We start from the raw sequence: 15,447 nt of genomic DNA on the forward strand, positions 1-15,447 counted from the left end.
ATTAAGTTATACAGTCTGATGTAGTAACTTCATTGTTATAAATGGGATCATTAAAACACAGCATTCAAACAATGTAGTAATCCATGGCCTCAATTTAGTTATTTGTGGCCTCAATACAATAGAGTAATTTGTGGCCTCAACATAGTAATTTGTGGCCTTGATACAGTAATTTGTGGCCTCAATATAGTTATTTGTGGTTTCAATGTATTAATTTGTGGCCTCAATATAATAAATTATGCCCCAGTATAGTAATTTGTGGTCTCAATGTATTAATTTGTGGCCTCAATATAATAAATTATGCCCCAGTATAGTAATTTGTGGCCTCAGTATATTAATTTGTGGCCATGCCTTATTAAAAAATAATCCTCATGTCACTTTAGGGGCTCGGTATGTGTGTCTGACCAGGACTAACTCATTGTGTGTAACACACTCGGCTAAAGTGATTCTGATTGAGACAGAATGAGGTGTAGGTCCCACTGCAGCCCAGGTGGCGGCGCTAGTGCGATTGAGCCGAACTGAAGTGGAGAAGAAGAAGATCCAGCGCTGCTGAGCCTGTCGGGGGGAGAGAAGGAGAGGTAGATGATAAACTGCAGACTGTTTACAGCGGGTTTATCGTTATTATTATTATTATTATTATTATTTCATCATCATTAACTGACCCTCACATACACGGGTTACAGAAGTGCCTTCTGTGAATGAGTGTGCACTGAGTGTCCATTTTAACTCACTCTTACTGTCCGGTCCACCTTAAACGGCGCAGCAGCTGCAGTCTGGCACCCGAACATCCTGTACCTGCTGCACCATTTAAGGCGGACCGGCGAAATTCCAGTAAGAAGCTAACTTCAGCTTTTTGGGCACAGAGGGTAAAAAATCTGAAGTACAAACCCAGTTAGCGTGGTCAGCAGTGCATCTCACTAATGAGGGACGCGCAGGTTCGGCTCAGTGGTGTTTCTGAGTGGGTCAGTGTGTTCAGCATGCTCACCCACACACAGCAGCGCCTCACGGCCCTGATAGAGCAGCAGGGCTGATGAGGGGGCCTGACAAGGCCAGCTTAGTGTTCTTCACGACTTACTGTGCTTCCTTCCCAATGCTTTTCCTTTCCTTCACAATGTTTTTCCTTTTCAATGTTTTTCATTTCCTTCCCAATATTTTCCTTTCCTTCACAATGATTTTCCTTTCCTTCCCGAAGTTTTTCCTTTCCTTCCCAAGGATTCTGCTTTCCTTCCCAATGTTTTTCCTTCCCAAGGATTCTGCTTTCCTTCCCAATGTTTTCCTTTCCTTCACAATGATTTTCCTTTCCTTCACAATGATTTTCCTTTCCTTCCCAATGTTTTTCCTTTCCTTCCCAAGGATTCTGCTTTCCTTCCCAATGTTTTCCTTTCCTTCACAATGATTTTCCTTTACTTCCCAATGTTTTTCTTTTCCTTCCCAAGGATTTTGCTTTCCTTCCCAAGGATTTTGCTTTCCTTCCCAATGGTTTTCCTTTCCTTCCCAATGATTTTCCTTCTCAATGTTTTTCCTTTCCTGCCCAATGATTTTGCTTTCTTTCCCAATGTTTTTCCTTTCCTTCCCAATGATTTTCCTTCCACCAAGGATTCTGCTTCTCGCTTTCCACAATGTTTTCCTTTCCTTCACAGGATTCTCTTCCTTTCCTTTCCTTCCAGGATGACTTTCCTCCTTATTTCCTTCATTCCAATGTTTCGCTTCCCAATGTTTCCTTTCCAAGGATTTTGCTTTCCTTCCCGAAGTTTTTCTATCCTTCCCAAGGATTTTGCTTTCCTTCCCAATGGTTTTCCTTTCCTTCTCGATGTTTTTCCTTTCCTGCCCAATGATTTTGCTTTCTTTCCCAATGTTTTTCCTTTCCTTCCCAAGAATTTTGCTTTCCTTCCCAATATTTTTCTTTTCCTTCCAAAGGATTTTCCTTCCCAGTGTTTTCCTTTCCTTCCCAATGTTTTTGCTTTCTTTACCAACCACTTCCCTTTCCTCCTCAGTGACTTTGCATTCCCTTGTAATGAGTTTGCTGGTTTGTTTAGGGTATTATATAATAACACAGCCACTCCTAATGTTCTCTACTACTGACAAAGGTCCTAAACTACCACACTGCCCAAGGCTAGCTGGATTGTTTAGGGTATTTTGTGTAGTCAAATGTGTTATAATGTCAGTTCATTGTTTGCTTGCTTGTAGCAAAGTTAATAGTCCAACTCCATAATGACCTCGGAATTCAGAGGATGCAGTGACAAATGTACGTAGGAAAGCGTATCTGGTTGGCAATCATTTTGTTAACTACAGGGCAGGTTTTCAAAAATCCCATTTATGTTGGCCATTGAGAAATTCAGCTCAGACCTGGAGTTACTAATATGGTCCTGACCCTGACTACGGAGTGACAGCACAGCTTGTCTGTGGGTACAGTCCTAAACAATGTTGTCATATTTGGGTTTCACCTCATGTGTTGAATGTTTTTTCTTTTTCTGTCTCTCCTACAGAAATGAACGGCATTCACTGGAAGTCCTTACCATCTGCTAGTGTCCATGCAGCTTAAATCCACCTCCACAAACACATTAGGAAATGCCTTAAACAGAAGAACTACTGGAATATAATAATATGGCGTCCAGAAGAAGCTCCAGAACGCAGCAGGTCTTCTGGTGCTCTCCACGCTGACGCTTCTCACAACAGAATGGACCAAGAAACAGACAAGGCGAGAACCCACCACTGCTTAGAGTGTGGGAAGAGCTTTACTCACCAGCGTGTGCTCCGGGCACACCAGCGCGTTCACACCGGAGAGAAGCCGTATCGCTGCTCCGAGTGTGGCAACTGTTTCGCTCGACAGAGTCACCTGCAGTCGCACAAGCGTGTTCACTCAGGAGAGAAGCCCTATCACTGCTCCGAGTGTGGGAAGAGTTTCACTCGACAGGGTGGGCTCCAGTCACACAAGCGTACTCACACGGGAGAGAAGCCGTACTGCTGCTCCGAGTGCGGGAAGAGCTTTAATCGTCAGAGCAGCCTCCAGCTGCACGGACGCATCCACACAGGAGAGAAGCCGTATCACTGCTCGGCGTGCGGAAGCAGTTTCAGAGACAGAGATTCCCTTAAAAGACACCAGCGCATTCATACGGGAGAGAAGCCCTACGACTGCTCGGAGTGTGGGAGGAGCTTTAGAGACAGAGATGCCCTCAAAAAACACCAGCGCACTCACACCGGAGAGAAGCCCTATCACTGCTCGGTGTGTCTGAAGAGCTTCCCTCACCAGAGCAGCCTGCAGGTGCACCTGCGCATTCACACGGGAGAGAGGCCGTATTACTGCTCGGACTGTGGGCAGAGTTTCAGAGACAGAGGTACCCTCAGAAGTCACCAGCGCACTCACACCGGAGAGAAGCCCTATCACTGCTCAGAGTGCGGGAGGAGTTTCAGAGACAGGTGCACCTTCAGAAGACACCAGCACGTTCATGCCGGAGAGAAGCGGTGCACCTGCTCAGAGTGTGGCAGAAGCTTCAGGTATCCGAAAAGTCTGAAAGACACACAAGTGCACTAAAAGTGAGATTAAAACTCATTAGGCATGAATTTGTCAAAAGGAAAACAAAAATAAGATTTTTATCAGTTTTTATAGGTTAGCGTGAATCACGTGACCTGTAATTTTGCAGTTTACCCTCAACATTATGGGAAAGGAGGTCCTGACTTCCTCTCTCTTGTGCTTTATATACTTGCATGATTGCGATTGTCTGTATAATGACTTTAGTAAAGGTGATGGTTCTATAAAGAACCATGAACACTCAAAGAACCATTTGCATGCTTACATTGTGAAATTTAATTGTAAATTGTGTTTCCATTGTGAAATCTTTCTTCAAATTGATGCAGAATGTGTTGTGAATGGTTCTTTGTATAATCTTTCTGAAAAGGGTTCTGTATAGCACCCAAAAGGGTTATGTTGTTACAAGCTTGACATTGGACACAATAGAAGAACTCTTTTTGGTGCTTTATCGAACCATATACAACTCATTCCCCATCAATCTGAAGAACCATTTCACCATGCAAAGTACTTAAGCAGGCAAATGGTTCTTTCAGTGTTCATGGTACTACATAGAACCATTGTCATTACTAAAGAACCCTTGAAGGACAACCTTTTTTAAGAGTGTATGAATACTTGATTATGTCCATGATGACACATTAATGCTGCGCTATGTCAGATTTGGGGATTTGGAGACCTCTGTGGTGGAAATGTGGAACTGCACGCAAGAACATTTTGTAGAGTGGGTTGAGCTTCAGTCTCCTTCCGCAAGCAGATGAATCTGATGACTGAAAGAGAATTCAAAGAGAGTGAATTATCTACTACTGTCATCACATCTTCATCATGATTTGATTCTGAGATCATTTGAGGCCGAAACATCGAGCCGGACCTTCTTTTTGAGTCTGTGCGTGTGATGTTAATATGTAAAGACGTACGACGTGGTGTGAAAAACTCCCACAATGAATTCTGTTTGTTTAATTCCATATGTGTTACGGCTGGGCATTTAATCGAAAAGTAATCGAAACCGACATTCAGAACCTCTAACCGACGCAATCTTGCCCACATTCGGTTATTTAGATTTTTTTTTAAATTCTGTTAATCCTTTCCCGACTCTACGTGTTCATGTACTGTCCCCTTAAAACTTACTAACACGTATCACGTGATTCCGCCACGTCCACTCTGCGACATGGAAGCTAAGGCTACATTCACACAGCAAGTAAAAGTGGCCCAAATCCGATTTTCTCACCAAATCTGATTATTTTGTCTGGCTGTTCAGATTATCTTTTAAATGTGATCTGTATGAGACATCAGTCTGAACAGATCAGCTCCTAAACAGAGCCGCATGCGCAAAAGAACAGAGCGTCACGCTGCTTCACGGCTCATCCAGAGGTAAACAATCACGACCGCCAACGAACGCCTGTCGCTCCCGGAGGATCAGCTTCATCTTCACCAGCATCACAGGAGCCATCATGAAGCTTCACTGACTGACAGCTGGGCTCATCAGCCAGAATGTGTTCGAGCCGTAAAAAGGGCGCGGTCACTTCTTTGGTTCGCGTCCTCGGATTCTTTAAACTTTGCTTTCAGACTTTTAACTGTTCTTTGACGCTGCAGCCTCGTTCTCCTGCGGCCGCGTTCGGCATTTCTTTAGAAATCTCTTCAAACACGGAGTACAAACCTTTTCAGTGAACTATGAGGGCAGGAAAACAAACAAAAAAAAATCAAAAAATGAAATAATCGTTCATTAATCGTAATTGAGGTAAAATATTCAGTTAATCGTGGTATTGATTTGAGGTCATATCGCCCAGCTCTAACATGTATTAAGCTTTAAGCTTGTTATGTCCGACTGTGGTCTGAGGGAGAGTTTATGTACCATTGACCAAAAGAAGTGGGCTAAAGTCGCCTGTGAAATCACCATCTCAACATAATGTTCTAATCTTTAAGGAGCATGATGACCCTGAGGCCTCCTGAAACACCTTGAGGATCCTCTCTAAGAATCAGGGAATAGGTTAGCAGCAAAATGCACATCAGTGTTGTTTATAAGTGCTTAGGATAATAATTGATAATTGATTAACCACATTGGTGTAGATCAATGGTCTCAAACCCTCCTGAAGATCTGCTGTCCTGAAGAGTTTTGTTTCAACCTGCATCTAACAGGCTGCCCCTCCATTACCTAACACTAATGCATCTGACCTGGTCAATCAAGACCATCTGAATAGGTTAATTATCTGGAGCAGGTGTGGAAGGTTGTGGTTGGAACTAGACTCTGCAGGAAGGTAGATCTTCAGGACCAGGTTTGGAGACCACTGATATAGAGTGGGCTCTCTACCTCAAACTAAAATCATCGTTCCCTCTTTTTTCCTCCAAGTCATGTAAAGCTCCACGACATCTTTTCAAACTGCGGCCAATGAAATGTCACTGGACAGCTAACACGCTAGCATCAACCCTGGAGATCTACCACCTTGGAGAGTTCAGATCCAGCACACCTGGGTCTAATATCCAGATGCCCCTGAAGACCTTAATTACCTGGATCTGGTTTGTTAGATTAGGGTTGGAGCTAAACTCTGCAGGGTGGTAGATCTCCAAAAGCAGGATTGAGCACCTCTGCTAGCATCATGCCGAGTGATGGAGAGGGAGGACCATCCTGCCCACCCAGACGCCAGTCTCTTGGGAGGACACTTTGACAGTTGTGCCATTTTAAAAGCCTTTTATTCTAACACTAATTTTCAGCACCAATACTTCAGCAGGTCTTGCTTCATCTCCTCACTGGCAAGAGCATAAACACCATCAAGATATCTTAAAATTTCATAGAATTATTTTAAAGTTGGGGGTCCTTTCCATGAGTTTGCATGTTCTCCCCATGTCTTTGTAGGTTTCCTCCCACAGTCCAAAGACATGCATTCAGGTGAATTTGACACGCTAAATTGATAAATATATAAATAAATGCTAAATTTAACGCTGAATAAGTGTGAGAATATGTGTGAGGACGTTTTAGGAAATTACAAACTCATCATCAACTTTGACAACAAACCGTACTATGTACTTCGACTCACTACAGAAACCACCCAGTGATGTACGGACTGTCATGCATAGTTCCTCAGCCACGCTCTTCATCACTGGTTAGTTTCTGTCTACAGGACTGCTGTTGACCGATCTCAGCAGCTCAGTGAAAGTGGTAGTGGTTTGCAGTGTGTTTAGCACCACAATGGGATTATTGGGGTATTAACACACATCGGTACCCCTATCATGGCTGCAGCTTTGCGAAAAAGTTGCGACAGGAGTGTGTTTACCCCGGTGTTACATCACCTTTCATTTAACAGCACTTAATAATCATTTGGGGACTGAGGACACAAACTGATCCAGTTTTGAAAGCAGAAACTTTTGCCATTTTTCAGTTACACGTCTTCAGCTGTGCAGTCGTATGGGGCCTTCATTGTTGTGTTTTGCATTTCATAACACGCCAGGTTTTAAATATGAGACAGGCAGGTCCGTCCAGCACAAACACACTCTGATTACGCAGCCCTGCTGTTGTAACACGTGCAGTATATTTCTTTGTGTGTCATGTTTAAATAATCATGGACGTCCCTGAAAAAGACGGCATCTAAAAGGCAGCATATGTTGCTCCAAAAGGTGTTCAGTGTTAATGGTGCTTTTACAGATGTGCAGGTAACCCACTAATACCCCCCCACACACACACACACACCATGACAGACACGGGTGGTTGACTCGTTGGACCACATGATTCCACCGAGCATCAGTTCATTTCAGATGAGCTCGAGCCCAGAGAAGTCAGTGGTGTTTCTGGACGTTGTTGTTATGTGACTAAGATTCCCAGAAGAGTGGAAGCTGTTAGAGCCGCAAAGAGGGACAACTCCATATTAATGCCCATGATTTTGGAATAGGACGTCCAACAAGCTCATACAGGTGTGATTGTGTGTCCACATACTTTTGGCCATGTAGTGTAAATCAGTAAAGAAAATGTTAAACTTTAATTTACTAATAAATATCAATAAAATCTTCAAACTAATCAAACGTCTTTTATCTCGTGTTGAAATAAAATCAGTTCTGCTGTTTGAGGATCTATCTGATCTTTCCAAGATGGCTTAACTGTGAATTCTTTGTTGATGTTGTTGGTTGACTTTCTGAATAGGTCTTACTGAAGAAATGACAGAGGAAAGTCTAACGAGCTTCAGAAAGTCTTGTTCCTCCCATCACTAGTGTGGTGTATAAAGATAACAGGGCTTAAAGATGGAAACACACAGAATGTATGAACAGAGTTGCAAACTTTAAAGTATTAAACAATAAAGGTTTGTGATTGTGAATGCGTAAGTCAGTCACCTTGATTTGGAAGTAATTTTCACCCACACAGAAGAAGATTTCAGAAATAGCTTTTATTGAAGATGTTCCACATTCACACCAAAATAAAAAATATTCATATATATATTTATATATAGACTTATTTTTCCATATAGAGCTAGAGAGTAAGATATAGATTTGTTTTAAAACATTAAACAAAACCTCTGTGAAACGAATATATACAAGCCGCTGAGTCTTGAACTATACAGTGACTTTCCATCGCTGGGAGGTGAAAGTGTGCTTTACTAAGTTCGCTTAAATTAGGTATTAAAAAGAATCCTCTCCCGAAGTCAACTAACGCAGCCTCTACAAAAGCGGCTAAAGCAACTGAGAAAGGCTCCGTTTCGAACAGCACGCGCCCAAAAAAACAAAGAGAGGTTAATACTAGAGGAGAAAGCTGCGCTCGTCTGTTCTGCCGGCGCCTCAGCACTGACTGTAGGACAGAAAAGCTTCTAAACATCAGTAGCCAATCAGATCCTTCAGAATGCAGTGACTGACAGCAGAGCTCAAGTTAGCATAAAGTAAATAGTTTTCAATTGAGCTGTGTAAAACACTTTCATAATCAAGTAAATTAAGTGTAATGACCAGCCACACGTCCAGACACGCCCTGCAGAACATACGCACACGCTGACGATGTAAACTCTCACATTACTGTTTATACGCAAAATCTGTTTAGCATCCATTAAAAACACAGTAGAATGAAAATTGTCTCGTTTCCTAGCAAAAAACACACCTCACTCTTATTTACAATATCATTAGCAAAATTACAGCTTCCTCTCCCCGAACATCAGCCTACGTTACGCTCATCTGAACACCTTTAACGCCAAAGTTCATACCAAAAAACAAAAGTACAGCAGTTACCAAATGCCTCTGTTGGGGAGACACATGCAGCGCTGTGCAGAAGCCGCTCAGGCAGCCGAGAAAACACCTAAAACTACAGTCAGATGCACAACTGGTCACATGACAGGTTGATTTCCTAAGTAAAAATAAATGTAATCCTACACAGAGCTTCACACGCACCGCACTGTCACTGTTATTAGGCTGAATTTAACACACTGTGAAAAACCGAATAATACAGAGCCCTGCTGGAGACATCCCATATAAATAAAAATAAGGGGTGGCCACAACTTAGTAAGGTGTGGGAACGAGATCCTAATGCGTGGCCACAACTAAGTAAGGTGTGGGAATGAGATAATTAAGTTGTGGCCACCACTTAGTAAGGCGTGGGAATGGGATCATGCCTTACTAAGTCATGGTGACGTTTTAAGATTTTTTGCACTCCTTATTAAGTCGTGGCCACGCATTAGGATCTCGTTCCCATGCCTTACTAAGTCGTGGCCACACATTAGGATCTCATTCCCACACTTTACTAAGTTGTGACCACGCATTAGGATCTTGTTCCCATGCCTTACTAAGTTGTGACCATGCATTAGGATCTTGTTCCCACGCCTTACTAAGTCATGGCCATGACTTAATTATCTTGTTCCCATGCCTTACTAAGTTGTGGCCTCGCATTATGTTTATTTATACAGGATGTCACCAGCGGGGCTCCTTAGAATAAAATACAGCCTGTACCAAAAGTCATGGCACTTTTTATATTTTATGTTTCTTTTTTTTTCCAAAATTTAGCAAATAAAAGAAATTGTGCATAAAAAATGTGAAAATGCAAATCACTGCTGTTGGAACAAAACCTTGTATCTCTAAAATGGTAACTTTACAGGAGAAGGAAAAAACCTACTTTACTTTTAATGTCAATGGAACCAGAATTTTTACCAAGTCATTTTGGGCCGTTTATTTTGGTCCATTCATCATGAAATGGAAGCATCAGACATTTTCAAATCATGTTAAAAACTGAAAATTGACAAAAATGGAGATACAAGGTTTTGTTTTGACAGCAGCGAAATGCTCCCTGTAGAGGATCAACCTACTTTCACTTATAAAACAAACAAAACATGCATATGACTGTGTTTATCTGGGCAGTGAGATTAATACAGAATTACAGAAGAACCTGCTGTTTTAAGTAAAGTTCGGAATATATATGTTAGAAAAGCACAGGTTTGGTTTCTGACTCACATGGATTCATTCAGTTCCATCAGCAGCACCTGATTTAACTGACTAGATAAAATCTGCTCACTGTCCACTATATTAGCAACACCTACTGTGAATCTACACTCACTGTCCATCTTATCAGCTCCACTGACCGTATAGTTTCACTCTGCAGCTCTACAGTTACAGACTGTAGTCCATCTGTTTCTCTGCACCCTGTTCTTCAGTGGTCAGGACCCCCATGGACCCTCACAGAGCAGGTCCTATTTGGGTGGTGGGTCATTCTCAGCACTGCAGTAACACTGATGTGGTGGTGGCGTGTTAGTGTGTTAGTGTGTGTTGCGCTGGTCTGAGTGGATCAGACACAGCAAAAAGGGGGCTAACAAAGTATGCAGAGAAACAGATGGACTACAGTCTGTAACTGTAGAACTACAGAGTGAGACTTTATGGTCAGTGGAGCTGATAAAGTGGACAGCGAGTGCTGGTACTGGACGGTAACTGCCCAGAACTGCCCAGCCTTACAGGACATTCTCTCAGACGGACTAAGACTTCTGCACAGGACTGTATACACACACACAGCTTTCTCCATGGAGGAAATAATGAGATGTAGTGGTTTGATGTGACAGTTATGAAATAATGAATGAAATGATTTAATATCCACCCACAAACCATGTTAACTGATAACTCCGCCCGTCAAAGGAAGATAAAGAAACCAAAGCAAATATTCAGATTCCCTTCAGTCACTAAAGCAACGATAAAGAGTTCAAAATCACAGTCGAACGACGAGAACTGCACTTCAATAAACTCACCATCCACAGAGAGAGTGTAAACGAGGAGGAAAGTTCTGCAGCTTAGAAAGAAAGAAAGAAGGTTAAGAAAAGGCTCTAAATATCTGAAGCCGTAGACGAGTGTGTGTGTGTGTGTGTGTGTTGGGGGGGTGTCAGGGGGACGAGGGGGGTGTTGCTCAGATCTTCCTGGAGTCTTTTGCTTCAAACAGCTTCATTCTTTCCTGCACCGTCAATCCTTCCTTCAGACTCTGAGAGAGAGAGAGAGAGAGAGGGGGAGAGAGATACAGACACAGAGAAGAGGGGGGAGAGAGAGTGAGTGAGGGTGAGAGAGTGAGGGGAGGGAGTGAAGGAGAAACAGAAAGTGGGGAGGGGAAGAGAGAGTGGAGAGATTAAGAGAGTGAGGGGGTGAGTGGAGAGAGATTGAGAGAGAGATTGAGAGAGAGAGAGAGAGAGAGAGAGAGAGAGAGACAGAGTGAGAGATAGGGGAAGAGAAAGAGAGAGTGAGGGGAGGGAGTGAAGGAGAAACAAAGTGGGGAGGGGGAGAGAGAGAAGGGGAGAGAGAGTGGAAAGATTGAGAAAGTTAGGGGGAGAGAGAAAGGGTGAGAGAGTGAGGGGGAGAGAGAAAGGGTGAGAGAGTGATGGGAGAGAGTGAGGGGGAGAGATTGCAAGAGTGAGGGTGAGAGAGTGAGGGGAGAGAGTGAGGGGAGAGAGAGAGAGAAAGAGAGAGACAGAGTGAGAGATAGGGGAAGAGAAAAAGAGAGTGAGGGGAGGGAGAGGGAGAGGGAGAGGGAGAGAGAGAGAGAGAGAGAGAGAGAGAGAGAGAGGGAGAGAGAGAGAGAGAGAGAGAGAGAGAGAGGAGAACCCATCATAATGAAATTAAGGTTATATAATAAGGGTCATTCCAAAACAGCTCATGTTTGGCCCAGCTGGCTTCATCACCGATTTTCATTAAACAAACAAACAAACAAAAACAAACAAATAAATAAATAACTTGTTTTAAAAGTTGTATTTAATGTACACAATCATGCAAAATTTCGAAACTGTGCTTCAAATTGTTTCTTAGCTCTGGACTTTTTAAAGTTTGCCCCAGTCACTGTGGTAACAGCCCCCTGTTAGGGCAAAACTCCTTTACCACCAGTTTAAAAATACACGTTGTTTATTTTTTTAAATTATTTATTTCGTGCGAACCACGACTGCAGTTCTCCCACCCGTCAACATAACTGAGCTGAACATGCTGAATGATGTGAAATCCTACATTCATACCACACTTAACGTTCATAACAGAGATCAGACTGGTCTCAGTCTAACCTCTGTTCTGTAGATTATTACGTCTTCCTAACTGCTACGGTTCTGTTTCACAGTCATTTGGCCACATTTATTTAAGATCCCATAACAAAAGACGTTTGAGTAAAGATATTCACGCTGCACACACGGCAGGTCAGAGAGACGAGACAAACGAGGTAAACATGATGCACAGAAACAAAACATTTAAATGGTTCGTACAGGCAAACACAAACAAACAAACAAACAAACAAACAGAAGGTGGTTAAAACAAATCAGACACTGATTTCTGTTACAGCTAAAACAGTCTAACACAAACTAGCAGTTCTCAGCCCCATTAGGCTGAATGAATAACTGACTCTAAATGTAGGTATTGTGATATAAACTGAGTCTGTTCTACAGTTTCTCATTAGGCTGAATGAATAACCGACTCTAAATGTAGGTATTGTGATATAAACTGAGTCTGTTCTACAGTTTCTCATTAGGCTGAATGAATAACTGACTCTAAATGTAGGTATTGTGATATAAACTGAGTCTGTTCTACAGTTTCTCTGACTCTAAATGTAGGTATTGTGTAGAAGGCAGTAGGTTGTGTTCTACAGTATCAACACAGCTGCAAAAGAACATGTTTGTGGGTGGAGCCTGGACAGGGAAATTATCAAAGACATCCTAAGCTGAATCAACTGAGTTAGAACAGGGAGAACCCTAAACTGAGCAAAGCAATCAGTGTGGGCCACTGGAGGAAAGAGTCAAGTAGGAGTCTTAACTGAATCATTATGAAAGCCTAAAGTCAATCAATACAGTAATCTAAACTGAATCACTGCAGTAGTCTAAACTGAGTCCCTAGAGCAGCCTAAACTGATTCACTAGAGCATCCGAAACTGAATCACTAGAGTATCCTAAACCGAATCACTAGAGTATCCCAAACTGAATCACTATAGTAGTTTAAACAATCACTACAGTAGTCTAGACTGAATCACTAAAGTAGCTTAAACTGAATAACTAGAGCAACCTAAGTAGCTTAAGCTAAAAAAGTACAGCGGTCTAAACTGAATCACTGCAGTAGTCTAAATTCAATCACTACAGTAGTCTAAACTGAATAAATGCAGTAGTTTACACTCAGTCACTGCAGTAGTGTAAACTGAATCACTACACTGCAGTAGACTAAATTCAATCAATCACTACAGTAGTCTAAACTGAATCATTGTAGTAGTCTAAACTGAATCACTGCAGTGGTCTAAACTGAATCACTGCAGTAGTTTAAACTGAATCACTGCAGTAGTCTAAACTGAATCACTGCAGTAGCCTAAACTGAATGACTATAGTAGTCTAAACTGAATCACTAGAGTATCCTAACCTGAATCACTGCAGTAGTCTAAACCCAATCACTGTAGTAGCCCAAATGTAATCACTTAAATCCTAAATAGAATCAGTAGCCTAAACAGAATCAGAGACCTGAAGTGAATCACTATAGTAGCCTAAACTGAATCACTTAAGTAGCCTACGCTAAATTAGTACAATTGTCTAAACTGAATCACCACTCTAGCCTAACCTGAATCACTGCAGTAGTCTAAACTGAATCACCACACTAGCCTAACCTGAATCACTGCAGTAGTCTAAACTGAATCACCACACTAGCCTAAACTGAATCACTGCAGTAGTCTAAACCCAATCACTGCAGTAGCCCAAATGTAATCACCGAGAGCCTAAATAGAAGACCTGAAGTGAATCACTATAGTAGCCTAAACTGAATCACTTAAGTAGCCTACGTTAAATTAGTACAGTCATCTAAACTGAGTCACTACAGCAGTCTAAACAGAATCACTATGAATCACTTAATTGACCCAATCATTATGAATCACTTTGTTGACCCAACCAAACAGTATTAAATTGAATGTGCATCACTTCAAACTGGGTTGAGGGAGGGCATGCTGGGTAAATGGAAAGGCATGCTGGGGGAAAAGCTCACTGTGTGATTTATACTATACCTACGTCACTGCTGGGGGTCAGCTATCCCACGGCACCTCCTCACTCACAGACTGACAGGGCAATATACACACACGAGAGGCACTTTAACACATGTACAGTACATAACACACACACACACACACACACACACACACACACACACACACACACACACATACTTTTTTCTACCAAAGACACACACACACCACTTTTACAGACTAAGTGTCACTGTGGCATTTTTAGGAAACCGAGCCCTCACCTTTGATCTGACTCCACGGACCTGCCTGGAAAGAGCCGAGCGTTCCTTCTTCAGGAAGTCCGGGTTACTTTTTGACTTCATGATATCTGCAACAAAAAAACAGTACATTTCCCATGGCCTTTACTGGGTTAATGAAGAATGTCCTGGAGATGGTTCTATACAGACCCTTTTTGAAAAGGGTTCTATATAGCACCAAAAAAGGGTTCTTTTACTGTTACAAGCTTGCACATTTTGGGGCCTTGTAGAACCCAAAAAAAGGTTCTATATATAACCAGATAACACACTCCTCATCAATCTTAAGAACGCTTTCACGATACAAAGAACCTTTTAATCATGGAAAGAGTTCATTGAGAGTTCATGGTTCTATACAGAACCGTTTTCTTCACTAAAAGCCCTTGAAGAACCATCTTTTTAAATGTGTAATCTATATGCAAATTTGAACAAAGCCGTTCATTTATGCAACATATTTTTATTCTATTTTAAATATTGAAATTCTTTTTAATCATTAATGATCTAGCTGTTATCAGGAGATATATCGGATTATAAAATGTAAATTTAAGTGTTATATTAAGTTAAATGTTAAGTTAAAAACAGTATTAAGCTGCTTTGGGGTTCAGAACTGGCCTCTAAAGCTACGCTCACATTACAAGCCTCGTTGCTCAAATCCGATTTTTTGCTCAAATCTGATCTCTCTGACAGGATGGTTCACACTCGTTTAGGTAAGAGACTCAAATCTGTCATTAATGTGACGAACCGGCGTCCTGAAATGACCCTCATGAGCTCATCCTACTCAGTAACGTCATCTGAATGAATCACATTCATCATCAGCACAAACTAACGAGCAGAACGAGCTTCGCTGAGAAGATCATTAACTCTGATCAGCTCTCAGCTTCATTATTAGAGCGAGACGAAGGAGAAAAAGGTGAGATGAGCTGCTTTTCCACCGTTTACAGGCTTTAGCTTCTGTTTAGCGCTGCTGCCATGGTAACGCTGAATGATGGTCACGCACAGTGGGAAAAAAGGACATGAATTCTGATCTGAGCGTCACATTAAGGTCGCATGGTCACGAATCGGATACATATCCAATCTAGGACCACATATGAAAGTGGTTCAGGTCGGATTTGAAAAGATCAGACTTGTGTCCACACAGCTCTGAAAACATCAGATCTGAGTCACATTAGGGCAGAAAAAAATCAGACTTGTGCCACTTTAACCTGGTAATGTGAACGTAGCCTATATCTGTGTGTTTT

At 42.0% G+C, this 15,447-nt stretch overlaps 2 protein-coding genes across 4 annotated transcripts in view; one reads left to right on the forward strand and one right to left on the reverse strand.

Moving 5' to 3' along the window:
* The first annotated feature begins 467 nt into the window (after nucleotides 1-467).
* LOC118801240 (zinc finger protein 239-like) lies at nucleotides 468-4,791 on the forward strand. Its single transcript, XM_036561429.1, has 2 exons — nucleotides 468-575; nucleotides 2,484-4,791. The coding sequence occupies exon 2, from the start codon at nucleotides 2,675-2,677 to the stop codon at nucleotides 3,527-3,529; it is 855 nt and encodes a 284-aa protein (XP_036417322.1). The 5' UTR covers nucleotides 468-575; nucleotides 2,484-2,674; the 3' UTR covers nucleotides 3,530-4,791.
* Nucleotides 4,792-10,228: 5,437 nt separating this feature from the next.
* Nucleotides 10,229-15,447, reverse strand: part of si:ch73-103b11.2 (early endosome antigen 1) — a 73,803-nt gene continuing 68,584 nt past the window's right edge. The window contains exons 23-24 of one of the 3 annotated variants that reach the window (XM_036561430.1): nucleotides 14,198-14,283; nucleotides 10,229-10,937 (exon numbers count right to left, since the gene is read on the reverse strand). In XM_036561430.1, coding sequence (XP_036417323.1) covers nucleotides 10,866-10,937; nucleotides 14,198-14,283 — 158 coding nt within the window. In that variant the 3' untranslated portion in view covers nucleotides 10,229-10,865. The remainder of the gene's footprint in view (nucleotides 10,938-14,197; nucleotides 14,284-15,447) is intronic. The other 2 variants (XM_036561431.1, XM_036561432.1) reach the window with 2 other exon arrangements.

This window comes from Colossoma macropomum, unplaced genomic scaffold (assembly GCF_904425465.1).
Source record: "Colossoma macropomum unplaced genomic scaffold, Colossoma_macropomum, whole genome shotgun sequence".
NCBI classification, from domain to species: Eukaryota; Metazoa; Chordata; class Actinopteri; order Characiformes; family Serrasalmidae; genus Colossoma; species Colossoma macropomum.